Here is an 18334-nt window from a genome sequence, read left to right on the forward strand (position 1 = left end):
ATGGATTTGGTACCAGGGAGACTTGGGTTCAAAGACTCTAGCAATTGAGTGGCTTGGGGCTAATTTTCAGTCAAATCTACCTGACCAGGTTGTTGAGATGAGCTTCATGAGCTGTTGTGAAGGCCAGAATCATTTTGGCAAGCTGCCTGAAGGAACCTGGGAGAGAGGCACAGAGATGTATGGGAATCCTCTGTTGGCCTGCTCTGAAAGACTGGCTCCTCCTGAGATGCAAATGCTGTGAAGTGTCTCCCCATCGAAATCTTCTAGTGTAAATATGTGTAGATAAGTCTCATTTCAAAGACACTGCTGCACCTCATTTTTCCCAAAGGAACACAGACTCTGGTTGAGTGCCAAGACTCCTTGGACTCACTTGCACCGCTTGGCAGAGATTAGGGTGGCCAGTAAGAATATTACGTTTGTAAAGTTTCAAGAAAGTCTAACTCCTGTGCTCCTATGACTTGTCAGTATTATCAGTAGGGATAATGTGTCTGGAGGAATCAGTGGATTACCAAAGAGGCAGAGTAGGCACTGGCCTACGGGGCCCACATATTTTAGGGGGCCTGCAGGGCAAGACAGCCAGATTTGCAGTAACATTGGTAAGGAGCTGCTGCTCTTCTACACACCATAACTTGAATAGACTGAGCAAAATAAAAATAATAATCCTTCCAGTAGCACCTTAGAGACCAACTAAGTTTGTTATTGGTATGAGCTTTCGTGTGCATGCAATACTTATTCGGATAAGTGTGTATCTGAAGAAATGTGCATGCACACGAAAGCTCATACCAATAACAAACTTAGTTGGTCTCTAAGGTGCTACTGGAAGGTTTTGGGGTTTTTTTGTTTCGACTACAGCAGACCAACACAGCTACCTACCTGTAACTTGAATAGACTGAGCTTTGTAACTATGTTATAAGATGTGTAACATTAAGAACCTGAGCTTGCTTTTCCCTCTTCCCTCCCATTCCTTTTTCTTGTGCCGTTTCTTTTTTAGACTGTGAGCATCTTACACTGATTTTTGTAAGCCACTCTGATGTTAAATACACATAAAATGTAATACTTGTATGCATCGAGGTTAAAGCTTATGTAAAGCTTCGCATTTGCAAAGCAGAGATGTTTACATTAAGCCAGAGGTTTCACTCTGGGTGAAAGTAGAAAGCTGGTGTTTTTCCATTTCAGAGGGTTAAGCTACCAGATGATGACTCATTGGTGGAAATTGCAGATCTCTCACAGGAGAGAAACTTAAGAAGTCAGTGACAGCTACCAGTAGCAGCAGGCAAAGCTAATCTCCATAATGAACAAGCTTAGGATCTCTGTGACCAGAAAGGAAAATTTACTGAACTGCATAACTGAACGGCGTTGCCTACTACTTGAAAGCAATGCTTTCTGTATAATGTTTATGTTCTGTATAATGTTTAATTTTTTTGTAACTAGTATTTAAGACTGTATTGTGGTAAAGCTTTGAAATTTACTACGTATTAGGGTGGAAAGCTCATTTATTTCTACACAATGTCCAGATAACTCAAGGCCTGCCTCTCCATATATGAACTGACCCAGATCTTGCTGTCATCAAATGAGGCCCTTCTTCAAGTGCCCTCTGCAGGAGAGGTCTGGCAGGTGGCAACACAAGAATGAACCTTTTCTGTAGTGGCTCCCCATGTGTGGAATGCTCTTCCCAGGAAAGGTTCACCTGGCACCTTCACTATACATCTTTAGGCGCAAGGTGAAAATGTTCCTCATCAGCCAGGCCTTGGGCTGACTAACATCCAATATGTTTTAAATGTGTTTGTGGGAGGGCGAGAAGGTACAGGGATACCTACCAACTCTAAAATCCCACGAATCTAGGAAATAATTGCCATTGAATTCAGCGGGCTGTACCTTGCGGGTAAATATAATAGCACTGCTCTGCATAATGACAATTTTATAGTACTGTACTTCAGGAGCATAGTTGTCAACCTTCCCTTTTTTGCGGGAAATCCCCTTATTTCAGCGCTGCTTCCCGCTGCTATTCCGGATTGTTAGATATCCCGTAGCCTGTCCCCTGGACAGGTAAGGCTGCTGATCCCTTATTTTCAAATCTGAAAGTTGACAGCTATGTTCGGGAGTGGCGATAGCGGAGTTTCAGAGGGTGAAAAAACAGTCATCATGACAACCCGATGAATTAAACAAGCCCGTGGGTTACAAATGACGCAGAACTAGAACTGTCACTCTTTTAGCAAACACGCATCACTTTCCCGCTTAAAGAGCCCACTCTATATAGCACACCCGCCAAGAAAAGCCGAGAGCGCCTTTTAACAACAACTCGGGATCATTCTATTTCCCGTCCCATTTCCCGGCGCAAGGAAAGCGCCACCCACGGCCCGGCTGCGCATGCCTTCACGCCAACTTCCCCGGTCCACGCCTCTTACCTGCGTCAGTCTGGAACGTTCGCGAGCAGCCGGGCGGAGGCAGGCCGCGCGGCGTCCGCCGTCGCCCGGGCAACGGCGGACGTCACCGCGTTCCCGGCCTCTGCATTGGCTGGGAGGGCTCGAGCTCGCCGGAGAAAGGCGGAAGCGGAAGCCGCACGTGGAGCCGGCGACGGAGCTTGTCGCAGTTTCTGGAAACTTCTGCCCATTGTCACATTTCAGCCTCCTCGCCGGAGGCAGAGATTTTCGCGCGCAGGCAGGCAGGCAGGGCGCGGCTTTGGCTGCAGCGGCGGCTGGGCGAGGGTTGCACCTGCGGCGGCGGGGGAGAGCCGAGCGGCGAGGCGGCGGGCGGATCCACACCTTCCCCAGCACCGTCCAGAGCAGGGAGCCCCGCCATGGCCGTGGTGGGCTTTGACTTGGGCTCGCAGAGCTGCTACGTTGCGGTGGCCAGAGCCGGGGGTATAGAGACCGTGGCCAACGAGTTCAGTGACCGGTGCACCCCGTGAGTAACGGATCCGGAGGGTAGGGTGGGGTGGGGGTGTCAGAGGCAGGCAAGCAGGCGAGATCTCCCTGCCAAAGGGTCCGGGGCAGAAAGAGGGTCGCCCTCCCTGCCATGAAGGGAGAGAAGATTGCGGGCTTTGCAAATGCAGGCGTGCGATGCACCTGTGTCAAACTGAAGGCGACAATGCCTGCATCTGATGGAAGTGATCCTCTGCATCTTTGCTCTTACGCAAACCCCGTTGGGTGTATATAGGGTTTACTCGGGAGTAGGCTTGGTGGTTCCCCACGCACGATGAAGGCAGACATCCGCTGGCCTTTTTTTTTTACATCCCCAATTCTAACCACGGAGACATCAATGGCATTTACTTGCAAGTAAGCACGTTTCCTTGTAACTGAGTCCCGTTGAGTTTAGCGGTGGTTGCTCTCAAGTAACTGTGCCCAGGGCTACAGCTTTCTTAGAAGCGGATCCAGCTGTGTTGAATTAAATGAGGGGGGGGGAGGGCTAGGAGTGATATTTAATTCTTTCCAAGATACGTGAGCTGCCCAGAACATGACAAACGGTTCTTATTTCACACGTGTGTGTATATATCCCACTCGGAAAGCTCAGTTTTGTTGCATTCCTCTCACACTTGCAGCTTCCGACATCTCATGCATGGAAATTTAAGAGTGCATCATAGAAGCAAATGAACTCTCACGTTCCTTTAGCCTGTGGTGGGCGTGTATATAGGAGGAAGATGTTGAGTATTGCCTTTTTCTTGGATTCTTGATTGAAGAGGGAGGGGCAGAGATGATGCTGCAGTGCCTCTTCACAATCTGTGTCCCCTTCACTCCCTATCCCCAAGCAATTTCCACCTACTTAATGCTTAGGCACTAAGGAAGCGGGAGAGGGAGAGTGATGATGCAGTTTGAAAGAAGAGCTTGCTGGATCCTGTGCAGTTATGGGGAGATGGACTAATATTCAGGAAGCTTAGACCAGAATCTAGAAGCTTCTGGAGTTTTCTCTCCTCCGTATAGAGACAGAGGATGCAAGCAAGTGAATAAACTGTATTTTCTGCTTATCTCAATAGGCTGGAGCATCAACCCTGAGTGGGCCTTTGAGATAAAGGTTAGACTGGTAAACTCTAGAAAGTTGAGATGCCATAGGGATGGGAGACTATGGGCAAGTGCCCATTTCCACACCCAAAGCTGCCTAAGTGAAAGCTTATTAATCTTTTAATGCCATAAAAACACTGTTGTCTTGCATTCATCAAAATGATTTCATTTAACCTCCCATTTGCTAGTAAAATGGAATTACTGTGTCGCGAAATGATGCATGTCTAAAAAATATCACTGACATGAAAAGTTTGGAAAGCTCTGCTTTAAAGCCATTTTTGTACCACACCCTTTGCCCTGAAGTTCAGGATTCCATTATAGGGGGTATGAAATTGTTCATAAAAGCTATTTGTAAATAAGCAACATTTTTATTTAAATTGCAATCCCTAGAATGTATTGCATCTGAGTGGAATATGTCCTGCCTTCTCTGTTGGAAGCAGTGGCGTAGCGTGGGGGTGCAGGGGGGGCCGGGCGCAACATCTGGGGGTTAGGGTTAGGGGGCGCAAATCCACGGGTTAGGGGGCGCAAATTACTTGCCTTGCCCCGGGTGCTGACAACCCACTCTACGCCACTGGTTGGAAGCAATATGTCTCTGAATATTGTACTCTGTTGCACTCAGATCTTGCATGTGGACTTCCTAACAAGCATTTAGCTGATCACTGTGAACAGAGAACAGAAAAGTGAACGAGATTGAGCTTTGGCCTGATCCAGCAGAATGTATTGCACAATTTGTGTAGAACTTGGCATATTCCCCAACTTCTCTTCTTCCCCTCCTTGTTTGCTTCTGAGAGCAAATTCCCTAGTTTAGCCATACATCATGTGAAGAAGTACTTTCTTTTGTTTGCCCTGAATTATCCAACATCCATCTTCATTGGATGTCAACAAGTTCTAGTGCTCAGGACCACAATACCTCAAGGACCGCCTCTTCCCATATGAACCAACCTGAACCCTGCATTCATCATCTGAGGCCCTTCTTTGTGTGCCTCTTGGGGAGGTCCAGAGGGTGGCAACACAAGAAGTGCCTTTTCTTCAGTGGCTTCCGGCTTGTGTTTTTATATTGTAAATCACTCTGTAATCCTTGAATGAAGCATGGTATAGAATTTTAATAAATAATTATAATAATTTATGAGACAGGGAGAAAAACTTTGCTGTATCCACTTTCTCAATGCTATGAATGATTTTTTACACTCCTATCATTTGGTCTTTTGTTTGCCTGTTATCTAAAGGCCCAAATGCTGCAAACTTTCCGCATAAATAAGTTGCTTCATCCATTGATCATTGTGGTTGCCCTTTTCAGAAACCTTTCCACTTCTACAATAACCTTTTTGCAGTGAGGCTAGCAGAAATGTACACAGTTTTCACAGATGCCACACACTGGGTCAACATCTTCGTTGAGCTATGTGGTATGATCCAAAGGTCTCATTCCTGGTCATTCACTGTCCGTTCAGACCACACAAGCATACTGTATGTAAAATAAAATTAAAATTGGCCCCAGCATGCATCACTTTGCACTTGTTTATACAAGCTATACAGCAGGCATAGGCAAACTCCGGCCCTCCAGATGTTTGGGACTACAATTCCCATCATCCCTGACCCCTGGTCCTGTTAGCTAGGGATCATGGGAATTGTAGGGCCGGAGTTTGCCTGTGCCTGCTATATGGCGACATATCTTTGAGACAGAGGCCCAATTCCAGTGCCTTTGTTGACTTGGCACAAGCCCCAGACCCCCTGTCTTGTGTTTATCAGAGCAATGGAGTATCTAATGTATTGTGCCGTATTTTTAATACCTTGCCTCAAAAAGGTATTTCCCTGTTATTTATTTTCATAGAAAATCACTCAGTTGCCCAGTTCAAGCATAGTGATCCTAATCTCTAAAACTATCGTTTATTGGACTAATTGGAAGTGTTCTTGTCTTGTCAGTATCCCAGTACAGAGGGAGCTCTTAATGCATAATTCCCCCAATTTGGGTGATGTGGAAAGCAGTCATGTAAGAAACCCTCATCTAAGTCAGGTGTTCAAGGGAAGAAGGGGGTGAGGAAGGAAAGGTCATTCCCAATCCGCTAGATCTTGGTTTATCAGACTACGATCACTTGTGTATGAATTGTACAACTATGTTTGACAGGGGTAATTTTTAAAGAGGTTGTAAGTGTAATTATTTCCTTTAGACCAGACCCCCTCAAAGGGTCAACAACAACCCCCAGATTCCCAGCTCTCATTTTTAAAAAGCAGTAGCAAGTTTCCAGCACTTTTAGAACCCAAGGTGTGAGGCAAAAATGTACAGACACCATTCTTCTCAGTTTTGTGCAAAAGTAGCCTGCTTTGCCATTTCAGGGTTTTGTTTTGCCTCCCTCCCTCCTTTAAAATTTCCTGTGGATGCCCACATATGTGTGTGAGAGAGGAAGAAGTACCATATGTATTTGCTGCCTCTGAGGGGGGGGAGAGGTAGGTGTGTAAGAGAGAGAAGGGGAGGTTTGTATGAATATGTGATATGAGTGGTCTGTAGGGGAAATTGAGAGCTGCATATGCAAAGTGTGTGATGTGGTCACCTTGTATATTTTTCTTGGTACTATGAAATCCTTCCTCTTGTTATTTTACAGCAATAGCATCATTGTGTGTCCGGGTGGAGTGGGGAGTAAAATTCAATATTGTATGATTTCTACACTAAGGACCAGCAGGACATATCTGACTTCCCATGGCTGGTTTTCCCTGGGTTGAGGAAGCAGCAGTGACTAATTTAGTGTTCTGCCATCCCCCATAACAGCCATTTCGTGAGTGGTGCCCGCCCCACTTTCTAAAAATTCAGAATGTGCCTGTTGGTTCAGAAAGGATGGTGAACCCTGCTTTGTAATTTTACCAAAATAACTTTACAATATATCATTTTTTTTTAAAAAAATTATTTTTTAAAAAAACCAATCCTGATATCATCACATGGTTTCTTTCCCCAACCTTGTTTTGCTGCTTAGCTCAGTTGGTTAGAGCAGGGGTTGGCAACCTAAGGCCTATGGGCCAAAAGCGGCCCATGGGGGTTGTTTAACTGGCCCATGGACCCCTGCTGCCCGATCAGTCAGCTGCTGTGTCCTAAACTGGCGCGGAGCAGAGTCCATATTCCGTAATGCTGGCTGGCTTCCCATTGGCTGCAGGAAGCTCCTGCAGTCAATGGGAAGCTGCGCATGCCTCTTCCACGCCGGAAATAGTGCTTGCGCGCACACACACACTCTGGCCCACCATGGCGTCTGCAGGACCATGAACTGGCCCAAACCACAAAAACTTTGCCAACCCCTGGGTTAGAGCATGGTGTTGATAATGCCAAGGCCATGGGTTTGAAACCCGTATGGGTGCATATTCCTGCATTTCAGGTGGTTCAAGCAGATGACCCGTGGGCATGGAAGCTCAGAGCACAACGGCATCAGGACAGAAGAAAGTTTCACTGCCCATTATGGAGGGAATGAATTGCTGTTTTCATAATACCTGTTACCGTCCTTTGCCTTGCAGAGAGCACCACTGTCCTGAGTTTTGTTTCCACTCTGACTAAATTACCGGTTTTGTACAGCTCTTCCTTTCATAACAAGCTGGGGGGCGGCTCAGGGATTTCCTTCAAGCAATCTTGACCCCCTGACCAATTGACCTGTGATTCAAGATCAAATGTGGAAAATTCCAGCCCTTGCATATTTTAAATTCAGATCTTAACTGTGCCATATGGTGCAGTTCTATTGGGACTTAGGTCATTTCAACACATTTACCTGCAGCAGCAAATATGTAAATCTTTGTAGAAATGAAGTATTTCTATAGTTTTGGGCAGAAATTACTTTTTTAGTATCTTCACTGTGCTGACACAGGCAGTCACTATTAGGTAGGCATGAACTGATGCTGTTGTAATGCACTGCTTTAAAAATGCTGTTTCCTGGCCACATCCACACCATCCATTTAAAGCACTCATATACCACTTTAGCGGTTATAATAATATAATAATAATTTATTATTTGGACCCTATCCATCTGGCTGGGTTTCCCCAGCCACTCTGGGCAGCTCCCAACAGAGTCACTGGGAGATACCTCACAGAGCTACAATTCCCAGCACCCTCAACAAACTACAGTACCCATGTTTCTTTGGGGGAAGCAATGACTGCCAGAGAGCACTTTAAATGTAAGGTGCAGAAGGAAATGTTCACAAGTGCATGTTTTTAGATCGAATGATATCAGAGAAGCCCACCAGCCTCTCAATCAATGGCAATTTACTGTGTATATTATAATCACTGGTGGATTACTTTCTTTTCAGATCGGTGGTGTCGTTTGGGTCCAAGAACAGGGCAATTGGAGTGTCTGCTAAGAACCAAGTGAGTCATTTTCTGAATAACAGCAAGTGAAATTACATTGGGAAATTAGTAAAGTGGCTGTTTTGAAAATAAGACACTGGGAGTAGAAAAAAAATTAATTACCCATGCTGCTTCTCAGAATGTAGGTTGCTGAAATTATACTAATAACTGCTGCTAGACCTGTCAGATGGGGAGAGGACTATTACAGTCATGCTCTGCTTAGCGATTTCCAAAGGCATCGGGTTGGCCACTGTGAAAACAGGATGCTAGACTAGACGCTGGACTTTTTCCTAATCCAGTAGATCTTTTCTCATGTTCCTACACTGGACAGAGAGGCAAATGCTAAGTGTAGCCCTTCAAGCAGCTGTTTTCTACACTGCTTGGGCTTTCCAGTGACCCAGAAACTCATCAGATGGGCCAATGGCCTGTCCCCCTTTGGGTGCTACATATATTATTCATCTATCTATCAAAGCCAAATCTGAATTGTAGATGGAGGCCACTCACCTATCAATCATCAAACATCATGACCTGCAGGGATCGGGGGCAGTGGCAGCAGAAGGGGGGTGCGGTCCGCCCCGGGTGTCATCGTGGGTATAGTGGCCTCGTAATCTGGTGAACTGGGTTTGCTTCCCCACTCTTCCACATGCAGCTGCTGGGTGACCTTGGGCCAGTCACACTTCTCTGAAGTCTCTTAGCCCCACTCACCTCACAGGGTGTTTGTTGTGGGGGAGGAAGGGAAAGGAGAATGTTAGCCGCTTTGAGACTCCTGAAGGGGAGTGAAAGGCGGGGTATCAAGTCCAAACTCCTCCTCCTCTTCTTCTTCATCATCATCATCCTCACTGAGGGTGTGTGTGACAAAATGACAAAAATATGAGTTTTTAAAAATAATTTAAAAATAGGCTCACAAAACGTTTTAGTTCAGTCAACAAACGTAATGAAATGTGGCTGGCACTGGGTGCCACACCGCAGGGGCCGGCACTTACCTGGGAGTGATGTGGTGGCTTGGGCGCTTGCAGGCTCCGCGCTGCCTGAAATGGCAGCGTGGGGCTTGCGTCTGCCCACCACCTCTCCCTCAGCTGCTCTACAGCTGAGGGGGAGGCGGCGGAGAGGCTCCACGCAGCGTGCCCTGCCCCTATGGGTAGCGCGCCCTGCCCCGGGCTGCAGGACACGTGCGCTGCACTGGGCACCCGAGCGGCTAGCTACACCACTGCTCGGGGGTCTGCTTCACCAGAATGTTCCTCACAAGGAAGCACACTGGTGGATCAAAACGCAGCAAGGCTGAGCCCCACTGCCAGGATCAAACATGATGTTGGGTCAGTTGATTGACAGGTAGGGTTGGTTGGGGGAAATATCCCCTCAGGTCAAATTGGACCCTCTGGCATGCCAAGATGAGCCCACTGACTGGACATTCTAGCATGACCTCATGCTCTTCAACGTCTACATGAAACTGCTGAGGGAGCTCATCCAGCGTTTCGGAGTGCATTGTCCAAGTGTGGCAGTGGATATGTTTTTCCTTGGGTTGCGGACCAGATGGGATCCAATAAACTGAAGCTCAATCCCGACAAGACTGAGGCACTGTTAGAGTATGATCCCCTGTTCTTGATGGAGCTACACTCCCTCCAGAGGAGCAGGCGCATAGCTGGACTGTCGCTTGAGGCTCAAGTGGCCTTGGTGGTGCAGAGTGCCCAGCTGCACCCCTCTCTGGACAGAAACAGCCTCATTTCAGTTATCCTTTCTCTGGTAGCCTCTAGGTTAGATTATTTTAATGCCATATACACGGGGCTTCCTTGGAAGTTGATTCAGAAACTGCAACTGGTGCAGAATTCGAGAGCCAGATGACTGACGTTAAGATGGTCTGAGCATATAAAATCAATTCTGTCACCAATTTTGTTTCTGTGCTCAGTTCAAAGTGCTGGTTTTGACCCATAGACCCTTATGTGGCTTTAACCCCCAATACCTCAAGGACAGTCTCTCCCCACATGGACCAACCTGGATCCTGTGCTCACTGTCCATGTGCCCCCTCCAAGGGAGGAGCGGAGAGTGTTGACACAAGAAGAGACCCTCTTCAGGGAGGCCTACCTTGTGCTTTCATTACTTACCTTTAGGCACCAGGAAAAAGTGTTTCTACCAGGCTATTGACTTTTTATTATCTCTGGCTTCTTCCTTCAGTGGGTGGTATGTTTTAGTCCTGCCCTTTAAAAATATGAATGAATTACAGATTTTACTCTGCTTTAGTTTTATGCTAGTTTTAATGCTATATTTTTAATGTTGCAAGATGCTCTGAGCTACTTTAAAAAATAATACTAATGAGTTAAATAAATTATTGTGTCCCTCCCACCTGTAAAAGTTGGCCCGCAAGAAGGAGCCAGTTAGAAAAGGTTGCCCACCCCAGCTTTAACTAGTAATGATAAATGAAACTTGAAGCAATAAACAGAACTTGAAACATGCCTATACTTGAAATGTGCCTTTGCTGACAATAGATCTCAGTTCGCTTCTGGCATCTTCTTTGACAAGATGGCCAGTCATCAGAGTTTTCTCTCCCCCCACCCTCCATTTGCAGTTAATTACCCATGCAAAGAACACGGTGTTTAACTTCAAGAGATTCCACGGCCGTACATGTAACGATCCTTTTATCCAGAAGGAGAAAGAGCACTTGAGCTACTCTGTTGTTCCAATGAAAAATGGAAATGTTGGAATAAAGGTAAGACAAATTCATCGCTTCTATGATTTTACTTCTTCTTTTTTTTTTTGTCAATCTCCTTTCGTAAGATAAATGGGAGTACCTCACACTATGCCAACCTTGACTGCAGCTCATGGTTTGTCTGGAGCAAGACAAACCATGACCTTTGCTTTGATGTTAATGTCGAGTCAGGGGTAGAGAATCTCTGGCCTGCTCACCTCATTAGGTCTTCTAGGCCCAGCCATGTCTGCCCATCTTATACTTGATGTCAGGAGGGAGGTAAAGAGGTTTGTAGGCACCACCAGTCAGCTGTAATGTGTTATCTGAATCGGATAAATGGTGGTTAAGCTTTGATGTGTGTTTTGTTTGGAACAAACCAGCCTCAGATCATAATTATGAAGCTGGCTTATTTCAGCAAAACATTGTTAAGGTTTACCACTGTTAGGGTTTGGATGAAATATTAAGCTGTGCTTAAAGGTAAAGGGACCCCTGACCATTAGGTCTAGTCGTGGCCAACTCTGGGGTTGTGGCGCTCATCTCGCTTTATTGGCTGAGGGAGCCGGCGTACAGCTTCTGGGTCATGTGGCCAGTATGACTAAGCCGCTTCTGGTGAACCAGAGCAGTGCACGGAAACGCCGTTTACCTTCCCACCAGAGCGGTACCTATTTATCTACTTGCACTTTGACGTGCTTTTGAACTGCTAGGTGGGCAGGAGCTGGGACCGAGCAACAGGAGCTCACCCCGTCGCGGGGATTGGAACCGCCAACCTTCTGATCTGCAAGTCCTAGGCTCTGTGGTTTAACCCACAGCGCCACCCGCGTCCCTTATTAAGCTGTGCTTAATTGAAAGCAAAAGCTTCTCATGGCCATAGTGGAGGGAAGCAAAGCTCCCTGCTACTCATGTCATGATTAACCATAGTTTATCTTTACACCTGAATGTGGTTGTTGTGGCTTTCCCCCCGCCCCTCATACTTCAGCCTTTTCCTCAGATCTTGGCCTCCTGTCAGTTTTCTCACATTCTCAGGGTGGCTCTCTGTGTGTGCGTGTTGCTCATTTACAGCTAGCTTTGACTTTCAGATGTGCAATAGGAAATGTTTTTGGAAATAATTGTTTTGTAGAATGAATGTTTGGTGATTAGAATCTAAGAATAATAGAGGACTGACCTGGCTTGGGCCTGGTGGGAATTGCTGCAATAGTAGCTTTACTCTTGTTTCGTTTCTTCAGGTTATGTACATGGACGAAGAGCATTTATTTAGTGTGGAGCAGATAACAGCTATGCTGCTGACGAAACTGAAGGAGACGGCAGAGAATAACCTCAAAAAGCCTGTCTCCGATTGTGTTATTTCAGTAAGTAGCTCCATTTAACCTTGGGTTTGTATTTGTCTCCTCTTGTGCTGACCCTGTAGAAGCTTTTCAATATTTTTGTTGTGCAGTCGTCTAAGCAACTTTGAATATTGAATATAACTGGCCCCGGGGGGTGATGTGGCGCATGATCTGATGCTGCAGCATCAGTGAAGCTAAGCAGGTGGAGAACAAAACAAACCTCGATGGGAATCCTCCGGGACACCCACGTAAATATGGAGACATTGTTAAGATGTGAAAAGAAAACATTGCATTTGGTTACTTATAGATCTATAAGAGTAATATATGAGTGTAATTGAAATAGGCAAGAGATAATGACAAGTACTAATAGCACATATATCATGTGTTAGTGCAAAGTGGTGTGAAATACTGTGGGCAGTATCCAGCGTTCCTTTTCTGCCAATGTAAGAGAGTTCCACTTGTGGAATGAAACTTCCCCTCCTCTCCTCTTCTCTGCCCCCCCCCCCCGCACTCTCAAAATCAGCTATATTGGGGCAGGGGGACTTTCTGAAGCAGTTTGGGACAGGCCTGTAGGAGAAGAGGAGGGGAAAATTCCGTTGTACAAGGTGAGTTCTGCCTGTAGAGCATTGGATACAACCAAGACATAAAAAAATCATACAGTAAACCTATACACAATGATTATGAATTCCTAATATAAGGCTTTTAATTAATTATACATTCGCATGGATAGTTGGCAAAAATAAATGAATTAATTCTACATCATAAACCACCAACGTGTGTTTTAAAATTGGGTGGCTTATGTTGAAGACTTAAAGGGAGCTGATTTTTGCCAGCTTTCCATGAATTTAAAATTATGCAAACGTGTTATGTAAATGTATTATATCGCATGTTGCTACAGTGTGCCATTCATTTTAAAATAACTGCAGAAGTGTGAGAATATGCATTTTAAAACATTTATATCGCATCCTATTGTGTGCTAACTTTTATTTGCTTGGTATTTATGTACTTAAGCATAGGTTGGGGTGAAGTTTTTTTTGTTTGGTAATATTGAATTTATTCTGTGTTTGCTAAATTGTTGACTTTCATTATTTTGAATTTATTGGCGTGTTTTGTATCTTGTATATTTGTGTTTCCAATGTTCTCTATTTTGATGTTTCCACTGTAATCCACTATGGGCACAGCTAGTTGAGGAAAAGTCACATCTTAGTAAAATCAATCAGTCTTCTCAACATGTTACTCAATGCAATGTCCTTGCTGAAATCAGCCGTCAGGGTTGCACTGGGGCGGCGAATGAGAAGCCAACTTAGTAGCCAGGGCTGAAACAATGTGCCTTTAAATTACTGCAAAAGAAGCCCAGAGAGATTGTATTTTAAAAACAAATTAGCAGGACTTTTGGTAACCCTCCATACCTCTATGTGATCGCTTCCCCTAGGTTCCAACTTTCTTCACTGATCCTGAAAGGAGGTCTCTGCTGGATGCTGCTCAGGTTGTGGGCTTGAATTGTCTCAGGCTCATGAATGATATGACAGCAGGTGGGCCAATGAAATTTTCTTCCTGTTTACGTAGAGCAAAGTGTCTCCCCTCACAATTATAGCTACGCCTACCGATGATGCAAAAGCTTATTGTGAAAATGTGCTGTCCCAGCATGTAAATTTTCCCAGCAGATGCGTAAGCTCAGAAAACTGCTTCTGGAGTTCATAAGGGCATTAGGTGTCAGCTTGTTAACCAATTTATCAAGGCCGCATGGTTGGGGATGGTGAAGGGAAAAGGCAGACGGCAACTATTCTCCATCTTTTCTGCTACATTTCTGAGTAAGCAAACTTTGCTGTCTCAAGTGTATGCCAGGGTTGAATGCAGCGTCACCTCCCCTGCTGGAAGTGCCATTGACTTTCTGGCTGTTGTAAGCAGCTTTGACTTAACATCAATGGTTTGTCTTTTCCCAGTGGCCCTGAACTACGGGATTTACAAGCAGGACCTTCCAGCTCCGGAAGAGAAACCACGATTGGTGGTGTTCATAGATATGGGCTACTCGGCGTTTCAAGTCTCCGCCTGCGCTTTTAACAAGGGTAAAGTGAAGGTAGGCAGAGCCTGAGGGGCCGATATGAGCAGACCTGTTGGCAAACTCATTTCCGGGAATGTGGATGCAGAACGGCAAAAACTGGAAAGGCGAGGAGAAAAGCTCTATGCAGAGTGTTGCAAACAGGACAGAAAGCAAGCAGCACGTGGTCAACTGGGGCCAGAGGTCTGAGTGGTTCAGCTAGGAGTGGTGCATCAGGCAGGGCTAAGCCGCAGCAGGAGCGTCCTGGCAGCAGTGCTGCTGCTACTTCCCACGAAGGGGAGAGGGAGGTGACAGGTGAGGTCAGGGCTGCCTTTGTATCGGTGTAATGTGAACAATGGGATAAATAACACAATGCTTAGTCTCATGCCTTGAGGAGCAACCCCCCCCCCAATAATCTGGATGTTCTGAGATAAGAGACCAGGTGCACTGGGTTACCATAGCAACAGAGGTCGGGTGTGTGACTGCCGAGTCATTCACCCTCCCATTGGCTCAGGGATGTAGAGACAGGTATAATAGTCTCTGGGGCGTTGCCTTCATTGGGTCCAGTTACATCTCCTGGTGCTGTCCTGGTCTGACTCTGAATCTGTGAGAGTCAGGAAAAGGCTGTGGGTTTTGCACAGCAGCGTTGGCTAGCCTGGCAATTGTGTTAGCAGATCTCTCTGTACATATGTATACAGTGGTACCTCGGGTTACATACGCTTCAGGTTGCAGACTCTGCTAACCCAGAAATAGTGCTTCAGGTTAAGAACTTTGCTTCAGGGTTTGAACAGAAATTGCGTGGCGGCGGCAGGAGGCCCATTAGCTAAAGTGGTGTTTCAGGTTAAGAACAGTTTCAGGTTAAGAGCGGGCCTCTGGAACGAATTTAATTCAGAAACCAGAAGAACTGTATATAGTAGATAGGCATGTTTAGCTTTGTCTTGCTCCCGAAGACAGTGATCACTTGGTTGCTTTGCACTGTGTGGGAGAGGAGTTTCCCCCTCAACTAGGGACTCTGGAAGAAGCTGTCTGCTGGGAGCAGGAAAACCCTGAAGACTCTACTGAGGCTCTGCATACTGGGACGATACATCACACGGGTTGCGGTGTGGTGAACTATCAACTGGCTTGCACAAGTCGCTAACAGTGGGCGTGTTGACGGGAGTGCCAGATGGGCTCTGTTGGTGTACCTGCACAACTCCAACCTCCCTCTCTCCCAGGGAATGGCAGTGACATCACTGATGGGCTATTTATTGCTACAGCTCCACCCCATCTGGTGATCCACTCCTGTCCTTTCCATTCATCCTTCCGCTGAGTTACCTGTCCCCAGTGTTCAGCATGATGTGGCCAATGAGCACACTCCACTCCCATTGGACAGTCCTGGGGTTCCCTCCGCCTCTTTGCTTTAGTTGTGCTTCTGTAAATTTTGTGGGTCTTTTGTGTATCTGTATTGTGGTATCGTTTCGGCCACATGAGCAACTGCGCTCACAACGGAACTTCGGAAATAGACGGAATGACGGAACCTTACCCATGAATTACGCCTGCTTGATTTGAGTATGTTCTCCCAAGCTGGCCCTAAACTGGTACTGCCTGTGTTGATTTAGCATGCACTGGGAGCTCTGTGTATGTTTGTACATGGATGTCAATGTTATGATTAAACAATGCTGGTTCGTAGTGCCATTTGCTTAGCCTTCGTATCAATAGTCATTTCATTCCAGGTTTGAATGACGGTGCTATGTAGGACAGCTAACATTGCCTTTTTTTTTTTCCAACCAGGTCCTTGGCACAGCTTTTGATCCTTTTCTGGGCGGAAAAAGCTTTGATGAAAAACTAGTGGATCACTTCTGTGCTGAAATAAAAGCCAAGTACAAACTGGACCCCAAATCTAAAGTACGGGCCCTTCTTCGTTTATACCAGGAGTGTGAGAAGCTGAAAAAACTAATGAGCTCAAACAGCACAGATATCCCACTTAATATTGAATGCTTTATGAATGATATAGACGTGTCTGGAAAGATGAATAGGTGAGAGATCCCTCTGATGCGGTTCAATTGTACTGGAAAGAATAGATTGCATGGAAACCTTTGAACAAAAAGACAAACAAGAGAAGGTTTATACTTTATAGGAAGCACGTCAGATATAGCTCTATGTTACCATTCTGTCACCACAAGGATTTCTGCTTGCCCTGTGGGGCGTTCTTCCCCTCTGCTCCCCCTGACACCCCCTAAATCTATCCTAGGGGTTCCCCCAACCCTCTGGAGCAGATTTGGGGAAGGTGCAGGGTGCACACAGTGGCAGGAAGAGGAGAGGAAATTGTGCAAGCAGAAGTCTTCGCACTTGCAGGATGCGGTAGCTGAAGGCCATAAAATGTATGAAGTAGCTCTTTCTAGGCATACCCAGGAGCTACTAATGGAGGCACCAGTGAACTGTCCTTATCCTTGTCTTGACCGGGCACAGGAGTGTCATGCCCCAGTGAGGTGGCGCTGCAGTGCTACTAATGGAGGCACCAGTGAACTGTCCTTATCCTTGTCTTGACCGGGCACAGGAGTGTCGTGCCCCAGTGAGGTGGCGCTGCATTTTGTCCCTAGTTCATGGGTGCGGAAGAAAGGCTTTCTCTCGCTTTTGAACCGACCAAGGCGATCAGGGTTGAGCAATCGCCATAGACCGCCTTGCTTGAACTCCAAGGAAGCCTCAGCCCTCGGTTTCTCTTTGTGTTTTGCCTGCCTAGATCCCAGTTTGAGGAAATGTGTGCTGACCTCTTGCAAAAAATAGAGCTTCCCCTTCGTTCCTTGATGGACCAGACTCAGCTCAAAGTGGAGGATGTGCACGCTGTGGAAATTGTCGGCGGGGCCACGCGCATGCCAGCTGTCAAAGAGAAGATCGGGAAGTTCTTTGGCATGGACGTGAGCACCACACTCAACGCCGACGAAGCTGTCGCAAGAGGCTGTGCCTTGCAGGTGTGTGGGCAACACCCTCCCTCCTTCCGGGAGATGGGTCTCTTGGCTTCAGCTGGTCCACACTTTGGGGGTGCCTTTGGAAGGGAGCATTTCTGCTGGAGAAGTGGCGGGTGGTGGGGCTTTAACCCACCCAGCGTCGATCTGCTCTAAAACTCCCCCACCCTGCCAGCAGCTTTCCCTCCACAGGTTAAAAACAAGTACTTCTTAATTATATGTATTCTTCCAAAACAAGTCTTGATATCATGTTGAATCTGTCTGGATATATCTACCTGGCAACTGATTTTAGTGTTGTCTGGTTTTGTTTGAATGATGTAATTCTGTTTCCTTTAATGGTCACCCACTTTCTCACTTGTAAACAGGCACACATCTCAAATCCCTATGCAAATCCCTATGCAAATTATGCAAAAAAAATCCCTATGCAAATTAGCCTCATTGGGAATCCTGTCACTCCTATCTTTAGTAAATGAAACTTCAAATGTTTGACGCTTCCAAGCTTGCGTTGCGTGGCATTTGTGGTTGGCATCCATTTATTGTTGCTCTTGAGCTTGCAAGAGGAAAACTTTTATGTGGAAAAACTAAAAAAGTCCTGGGAAATTTTCCCCCCATCCTACCTCACTGGTTATCCTCGAGTTGTATGGCAAATCTGTAGTTTCTGTTTTAACATACTACCTCATGAGTATATTTATTGTTTATTTTATGCTATTTATAGACTGCTTTTCAGGCAGACCTCAGAGAGTAATTTTCATGAGATTGACACAAAAATAAGCATTACTTTTTATTTTTTTTGGGGGGGGGGAGTTCAAATAAAATGAAATGGGTGACATGTTTGTGTAGAAGATGCTGTTTCTACTTCTATCCTCAAGATAAGCTGGTCCTTTTTTGTTTGTTTTTGTTATATAATAACTTAATTCCAGGTAACATGTCTCACTAGGATTACATTGTAGATTGGTTTTGCCGTTATAACTTCTGCACACGAAAATTCTTCCTTGTCTCTGATGTTTAGTCACTTCTTTTTGGCTAAACCAGTAGCACATCCCAT

At 45.9% G+C, this 18334-nt stretch overlaps 2 protein-coding genes across 3 annotated transcripts in view; one reads left to right on the forward strand and one right to left on the reverse strand.

Moving 5' to 3' along the window:
* LOC310843240 (cilia- and flagella-associated protein 337-like) overlaps positions 1-18334 on the reverse strand; it is a 1288916-nt gene that overhangs the window by 1226059 nt on the left and 44523 nt on the right. The window lies entirely within an intron of this gene.
* HSPH1 (heat shock protein family H (Hsp110) member 1) overlaps positions 2475-18334 on the forward strand; it is a 29997-nt gene continuing 14137 nt past the window's right edge. The window contains exons 1-8 of one of the 2 annotated variants that reach the window (XM_083736425.1): positions 2475-2904; positions 8271-8328; positions 10868-11008; positions 12211-12333; positions 13742-13841; positions 14253-14386; positions 16118-16362; positions 17067-17295. In XM_083736425.1, the coding sequence (XP_083592551.1) occupies positions 2798-2904; positions 8271-8328; positions 10868-11008; positions 12211-12333; positions 13742-13841; positions 14253-14386; positions 16118-16362; positions 17067-17295 (1137 nt within the window). In that variant the 5' untranslated portion in view covers positions 2475-2797. The remainder of the gene's footprint in view (positions 2905-8270; positions 8329-10867; positions 11009-12210; positions 12334-13741; positions 13842-14252; positions 14387-16117; positions 16363-17066; positions 17296-18334) is intronic. The other variant, XM_083736426.1, reaches the window with a different exon arrangement.

The sequence above is a fragment of the Podarcis gaigeae genome, assembly GCF_964106915.1.
Source record: "Podarcis gaigeae genome assembly, chromosome: 4".
Taxonomy (NCBI): Eukaryota; Metazoa; Chordata; class Lepidosauria; order Squamata; family Lacertidae; genus Podarcis; species Podarcis gaigeae.